Source organism: Notolabrus celidotus, chromosome 20, assembly GCF_009762535.1.
Source record: "Notolabrus celidotus isolate fNotCel1 chromosome 20, fNotCel1.pri, whole genome shotgun sequence".
NCBI classification, from domain to species: Eukaryota; Metazoa; Chordata; class Actinopteri; order Labriformes; family Labridae; genus Notolabrus; species Notolabrus celidotus.
The window spans coordinates 857,240-863,914 of record NC_048291.1 but is presented as its reverse complement, the minus strand read 5'-3'; the positions used below and the strand labels follow the sequence as shown (position 1 = coordinate 863,914).

Sequence of the window (6,675 nt, the reverse complement as noted above, 5' to 3'; positions counted from 1 at the left end):
CTGCATGTTGGGAGCGTAGTGTTCTAGAGGAGTGATAGGACTCTATGAGCTCTTTTATTATTGAAAATCACAGAAGAAGACATTTGAAACTCGTCCAGGATTCCTCAGAGCGAGCACAGAGCCAGGTTTCATCACCTCGGTTCTTCTTGTGGACAAACTTTTTCGCTCTCAGGACTTAAAGGCCAAACCGATGAGTCAGGCTTCTCACGTCCTCGGCCTGAGCAGTTCTGTGAAACGGTGAGAGCATTGTTTTTCTGTCACATCACTCTCAATAAGCATGTTTCTGACAGCATAACGACATCTACCAAGCCAACAATGAATCACCCAAAATAAAAACGTGAAGTGACTGATGTGAGAAGACAGCAGAGGTACTGAACTCTGATTTATCCTCTTATTTTACTAACTACTGTCCATCTCTTCTTCTGAAAATGTAAAGTGAGGAGTGTCCAAGAGTCGGAGAGACGTGTTCGAAACCTTCAGAAATGTAAAATAATGAGTCTAAGGCTAACATTTTTAAGTCTTAACTCTGACTGAATCTGAGCCTGAAGAAAAAAACAACACAACCCAAAAGTCTCTCAAAGAAGCTTTAATTAATGGACTTTAAAAGAAGCTGACATAACGTTTAAAAACCTCTAATCCGCTGTGTTTGATTTATTAAAGTCATGCCTCAGACTCGCCCCTGCTGAGAAGAAAGCAGAAATACATTCTCATTTAATGAGTCTAACTCGAATTTCCACAAATATAGAAAGTCAAAGTTTTTTTTTAAAGCAGTTTCCCTTCAAGCAAGACTTTAGTTTTTTTACTTATTCTTATTGAACATTTAAAGTCAGCACATTCTGAGCTTATAATCACATACAACGTAGCACAACCAAGAATCTCTAAGCAACAGGAACCGAGTTAAAACTAAAAACAACTTCAGTACTTAAAGTCTACATCATTTATATAAAGTCAGGAGAACAATGGATACGATTAGAAACTCAGAATAAAAATACATGCCTAAATTTCAGGCAACAGAAATGTTTTAATATAATAACACAATGTAAGTTAATTTTTATTTGTTATTCAATTCAATTAAAAAAACTTTATTTGTCCCCGGTGGGCAATTTAAGACACATATGAGCAGCATTGAATACAAAAAACAGACACTTAAATTAAAAAGAATTGTAAAAAAGAAAGAAAATAGTTATCCAAAAAAAAACAAATTTTACATAACACTCAATGTCTCAATCTACAAATTGAATTTAATCATAAAAATGTTAAAGTTGGGAAAAAACATGAAGAATCTTTCTTGATGTCTATAAATTCACCAGTTATATGTTATATTATGTATATATAGCTTATAATTGGCATAATTGTTATAGAGTGGCCAGTTATTTTAGAAATATTTTGCACAATTTGACATTTAATGTATCTCCTTTTGCACAAAATACACAATTGGGAGTATAAACAAGCTCCAGAAATGTTATGCTAGTTATTCAGTTTGTTTGTAATATGTTTATTTGTGCATTATCTGTCTGTTAATATTATATATACATTTTTAAATTATGTTTTATTTTTTAAATAACATTTAATCATTCAATTATACCTGAAAAATAGCGTTTTTAATGAAAAAAAATCACATCCCAACATATTGTAACATATTTTGACCTCTTTGAATCACCTTCTCTTTATTTAAATCTTTGTTTTTCACAGTAAATCAGTTTTTACAGATTATTTCCTTTAGAGGTGAAAAAATAAGAACACAGCTTCCGAGACAAAGGCGCGTGCTGCTTCACTTCCGGCACAACAGAGTGCGCCTGCGCTGTGACGTGACGTCAACAAGGGGACACTAAAGATGGCGGACAGCAGCTGAAGCTAGCCAAAAGCTTCGGTAGAAATCCACAAACCCTCGGGTCTGTGCTCCAGTCAGTCGGGATTAAGTGACCCAGTTATTTTATTTAGAGGATTTAGATTCTTCTGATGATTTCAGGTTGAGTTTTTATTCTGTTAAAGCCTCTTTAAACACGACATTAGCTGTTAGCATCAGCCGCGTTAGCATCTCGAGCTGCCCTGCTTTTGTTTTTGTCTCGAACCCTCAGGGCGGACTCTGTGGAGGATTTCATGTCACGACTTTCTCAAGAACTGAATCTTTCCTGAGCTGGACCAAGTGTTTCTGAGACAGACTGACCCAGGAGCTTCTTATTCTGCGGGTTCTGTATCTGAGCTAACATCACACACACAGACGATTAAAGGGACACACTCTCTTTTATGAACTTTAAAAACCAGGAAACATGGATCCAAAACGCGCCCACAGTAAACCTCTCAGCAGCAGCAGAGGAGGAGGAGGAGAGGGAAGCAGCGGGGACTCCAGCTGCGGCAGCCCGGCCTCCCCCTCCCGCAGCCCGGCCCCGGCAGCAGCCCGAGCCCCGCTGCTCCCCGGAGGAAACGCCTTCGCCAACGACGGCAGCTTCATGGAGATGTTCAAGAAGAAGATGGAGGAAGAGCAGAGGAACAAAGAGAGTGGTGGAGAGGCTGCAGACTCCGTGCAGGGACAGACTCCCGTGGAAAAGAGGCCCCCTCCCGTGGCGAGCTTTGTAAGGGGTTTAGTTGTAAGCTGAGATAGCTGTAGATGCATTTTAACACTCAGATGATAACACACACACACACTGGTTAACAGCTTCACACACACATACCTGTTAGTCCTGTCTGATTTATGAACACCTTGTTCCAGTGTCTACACTCATAGACCAGTGAAGACTAGACCTGCCCCCCCTCACCCATGATGCTTCTCTGGTGGTCCTGCAAGACACTAAATGTAGACCTTCTGCTCTGGTGTAGTGTCCTTCATTGGCAGTCCGTCTGAAAGAGCTCCTATAACGGTTTCAGTCTTCTATCCCCTAACCCAGGTGGGGAAGCGCAGAGGAGGTGTGTTCCTAAAGACCGGCATGGTTGCGAAGAAGCAGAAAAACGACTCAGAGGTGAGTGTGCTCTGTCAACATCACATTCATACCTACAGGGATCCTGCAACAAGTCTGACCCTACAGACGACACAAGGGTACTCAGGGGGTAGCATCCTCAAACAGCTTCACGTAAAGCTCCAGTGAGGAGTTTTTACGTATATACTGATGCCCCCTTAAGCAATAAGACCCTCAGCTACGAGATCCACATCCTCTCTGTTCCACTTTAAACCTCAAACATCCACAAAGAGTGACAGATCGGACTCTTTAAAGACAGCAGGATGAGGTTTTTGTCTGCAAACAGGACCTAGTGCTTTACAAGACAAGATCAGGATAGATACAAGTCCATCTTTGCCCACATGGGGCGCCAAACTTGACTCAAAGCAAGTCTTTAAGCCTGACTGATACTTCTGTGTCCCTGCGTGTAAAGTCTGACGTTCACCTCCTCCCAAATTGTAACTGAGGGGCATGGTAGTTCCTGCATTTACAACACTTCTACTTCTTCTTAATAATTATTACTGCATGATAAATAATAACAGGTGTCAGCTCTAATTTAACACAGGATGCTCGGCGTCCCCGTGAAGGAGCAAGCTGAAAACCTAGCTAGTCCAGGAACGTAGAGTCCACAGAGCCCACAGGTGTTTCAGTAGAGTACAGCAGAGCGACACGGACACATCAACACATTAGTATGTAGTGTTCATGTCAGCCTCGGACCATGTAGAAGTATAAACCAGCCTGAAGTGCAAGCCCTGTGATTGGTCCGCTGGACTGCATCGTATTTCATTCAATCATTGTACATTTAATCTCCTCTCTTCTCCTCTTTGTTAAAACTGCAGCATGATCAACAGCAACAAGTATCAGCTCTAATTTAACTTAACACACTTGGAGTAGTTGTAAAAAAAGAAGCTGAAAATGTATCAGGACCAGAGTCAGAGACCACACTGCCCTCAAGTCTTTAAGCAGAGTGTTGTAGAAGGAAAGTCTAATCCACTACGGTCTAGAAGTGGAATTATTAAAGACTTGGTTCAGAGTCTGAACGTCTGTCAGACAAACTACCACACGTCTCCATTCCTGCATCCCTTTTCTTCTTCTTCTAGGGATCCTAAAGACACATGCACTATGTATTGCCTCATGATCTTTAGAGAACCTGTGGTGACACTCTGTTCAATTTTGAAATGATGCTTAAAAAGAGGCGATCTAAAGAATGTCCTCCTGCTGTTTGCTGTGTTTTTAACTCACCGTCTTTCCTTTTGTTTCTGTTACTCTATTTTAAAAGTTTCTACATTTACACATTTCTAAAAACTACTGAAACACATCAGAGGTTTCATGAATGAGGTCGTATTAATGAGAGGGTAGAGTCGTGATCTGAGAACAGAAGAGTTTGTTAGAGAAGAGAATCATTTAAATCCCAGTTGTAGTACGTCTTTATTCTTTTACCATTTTATTCTGAAAATCCTGGATGTCTTCCTCTAATGTGACCTCTAATAATCTATAAAAAACTTCTTGTTTAAACTGATAAAAGCCTGATCAGCTGACAGATGTTATACCTTTCACACTTCACCTCTTCTCTGTTGCTCATCCCTTCTTTCTCTCTCTCTTCAGGCTGTTCCCGGCAAGAGTGACGCGTGGTCAAAGTACATGGCCGAGGTCAAAAAGTACAAAGCCCATCAATGCGGGGACGACGATAAAACCCGGCCGCTGGTGAAGTAGTCTTCCTCAGAGCGAGCGGCCACGGTGTTCAGAGGGGGGAAAACCCGATCTGGGAGACGCTCCGGGAGAGCTGGCCGACCCTGACCTCCCCCACACTGCCGGATCGAGCTGCCCTCCATCTTTCACAAACTGCTTCGATCAACAGACCTTTCTCCCTTTTTGTATCGTTCTCTCTCATCATTCGTCGGACTCTGGTGATTTGATCTCAAACTTACCTTCTCCATCATCGTTGTATCATATTTTCAGATTTGTCATGTCGGGGTTTAAGTCGATGTTTCTTTTGGTTTTGGAGCCAAATGGAGGTGTGAATTAAATCTACACTGCCCTTTGAACTGTGCTGTGGTTCCTGTGTTCTGTGAGGGGGGGCGGGGTTTAAAGGGATCTGGATCAGGTAACCCAGCTCACGTTTAGCACTGTTAGCTCAATCTGATCCTGTTACCGCCTTTCAAAGACGACCAAAGTGCTCTGAATGGATGTCGCAATGCACATTTTGTCCACAGGGGGCGCCAAACCTGCACAAAATCAAACATCCTAACTGCTGCTTTTTTTTTCAAATGTTCTGAGATTTTTATTTGGACAAAATCTTAATTTTTCACACCACTGATGTTTGTTTTATCTTCTCTGATCTGTCAGCAATTTAATGATTTAAGGATCATTAGGCACTATGAGGAGTTTTTAAGTGGTTGAGAAACAGACTGAAACTGGTACTGATGCCTCTTTATGACCCTCAAAAGCAAACAAGACCATCCACAACAACACTGATAGCTTCTCTGTTGTCATTTTTAATGCCTGACACCGCCCTGAGGGGGTAGGTGTCAGATCAGATGATTGACATCTTGCTTTAGAGACACCTCGTTATGTCTATTTTCATGGCAAATAATCACACCGTGTGATACATTTGTATGTTAAACAACAGGATGAGGTTATTGTCTGAAGATGCAAATTTTGCATGTACAGGATAAGAGATAAGAGGTATCATGTTGTCCACAAGGGGGCGCCAGAATCGATACAAACCAAAAGTTCCTCACAGCAGCTTTAAAGAGTAAAAAAAAGGATAATTTTAATGTTTTGGTTTGTTTTTAAGAATCCAAACCTTTGCTGGGATCAGGATACTCTTGAATATTTTAAATCAAATTAAATAAATCCAATTCAAACATTTTAATTTAAACTAAGTTTGATCAAAATAAAAATATATTCTGGATTACTGAAGCGAGCACGGGCCGCTCTTCCTCAGGACAAACTGTTTGCTGCACTTTAAGAAATATTGAGTACTATTTAAAGTTTTATAAAAAATTAAATTGCAATGCAGCTAGAGTCCCAAATTTGACCCTTCAAAATAAAATACAGGCCAATCTGAAACTGAAATCATGTCTTTTTCCTCAAATGTACGACTTTAGTGTCGTAAACGTGGATTTAATTTGAAACATTCACATTTTTATTATTAATTAGAACGACTTTAATCCTTTTAAACATTAAATTGAATCAATCCCAATCAAAGTCAAACACTTAACATAAAATTTAAGTTTTAACTTAATTTTAAAAATTTGTTTAAAAGATATTCTGGATGACTGAAGAGAGCACGGGTCGCTCTTCTTCAGAACAGACAGACTGTTGCACTAAAAGAAATGTATAAGATGCTCAAATATCTTCATTTTGGAACATGCAGTTAGAGACCAAAATTTGACCCTTCAAAATAAAATACAGGCAGATCAAAAATGTGACTTTTTTCCCCTTGTAAGCGTAGGATTTCATTCTCAAACATTTACATTTTTATTATTCATTAGAACGACTTTAATCCTGGAATCTAACAACCTAATACTCTGACGTACAGAGACGTGAATAAAACCAAAGTGTGTGGATTTTGGCGCCCCCTTGTGTCCAGATTTTGTAATCCTTTAAAGTCAGTTTCAGATTACATTTGATCCTTTTTTTTTTGAATAAGGAAGGGATAAAAGTAAGATGGCTTACCTGATCTTTAGTGGAACAAAGTGGATTACCAAATTAAAAGTTTGGAATAACCGGACCCAGA

The 6,675-nt window shown here is 40.0% G+C and overlaps 1 protein-coding gene across 2 annotated transcripts; it reads left to right on the top strand.

Annotated features, from left to right (window-relative positions):
- Positions 1-1,770: 1,770 nt before the first annotated feature.
- trir (telomerase RNA component interacting RNase) lies at positions 1,771-4,978 on the top strand. 2 transcript variants are annotated; one of them, XM_034672927.1, is made up of 3 exons: positions 1,771-2,588; positions 2,886-2,957; positions 4,539-4,978. In XM_034672927.1, the coding sequence occupies exons 1-3, from the start codon at positions 2,271-2,273 to the stop codon at positions 4,644-4,646; spliced, it is 498 nt and encodes a 165-aa protein (XP_034528818.1). In that variant the 5' UTR covers positions 1,771-2,270; the 3' UTR covers positions 4,647-4,978. The 2 variants fall into 2 exon arrangements, with proteins under 2 accessions (XP_034528818.1, XP_034528819.1); XM_034672928.1 differs by having other exon boundaries at positions 1,774-2,573.
- The last annotated feature ends 1,697 nt before the right edge of the window (positions 4,979-6,675 follow it).

What these genes read in the sequence shown, in the direction of transcription:
- trir (XM_034672927.1), top strand. Translation starts at nt 2,271, where the DNA reads ATGGATCCAAAACGCGCCCACAGTAAACCTCTCAGCAGCAGCAGAGGA. An exon ending in GCTTTGTAAGGGGTTTAGTT is followed by an intron (nt 2,589 to 2,885) that starts GTAAGCTGAGAT and finishes CCCCTAACCCAG; the next exon opens with GTGGGGAAGCGCAGAGGAGG. An exon ending in AGCAGAAAAACGACTCAGAG is followed by an intron (nt 2,958 to 4,538) that starts GTGAGTGTGCTC and finishes CTCTCTCTTCAG; the next exon opens with GCTGTTCCCGGCAAGAGTGA.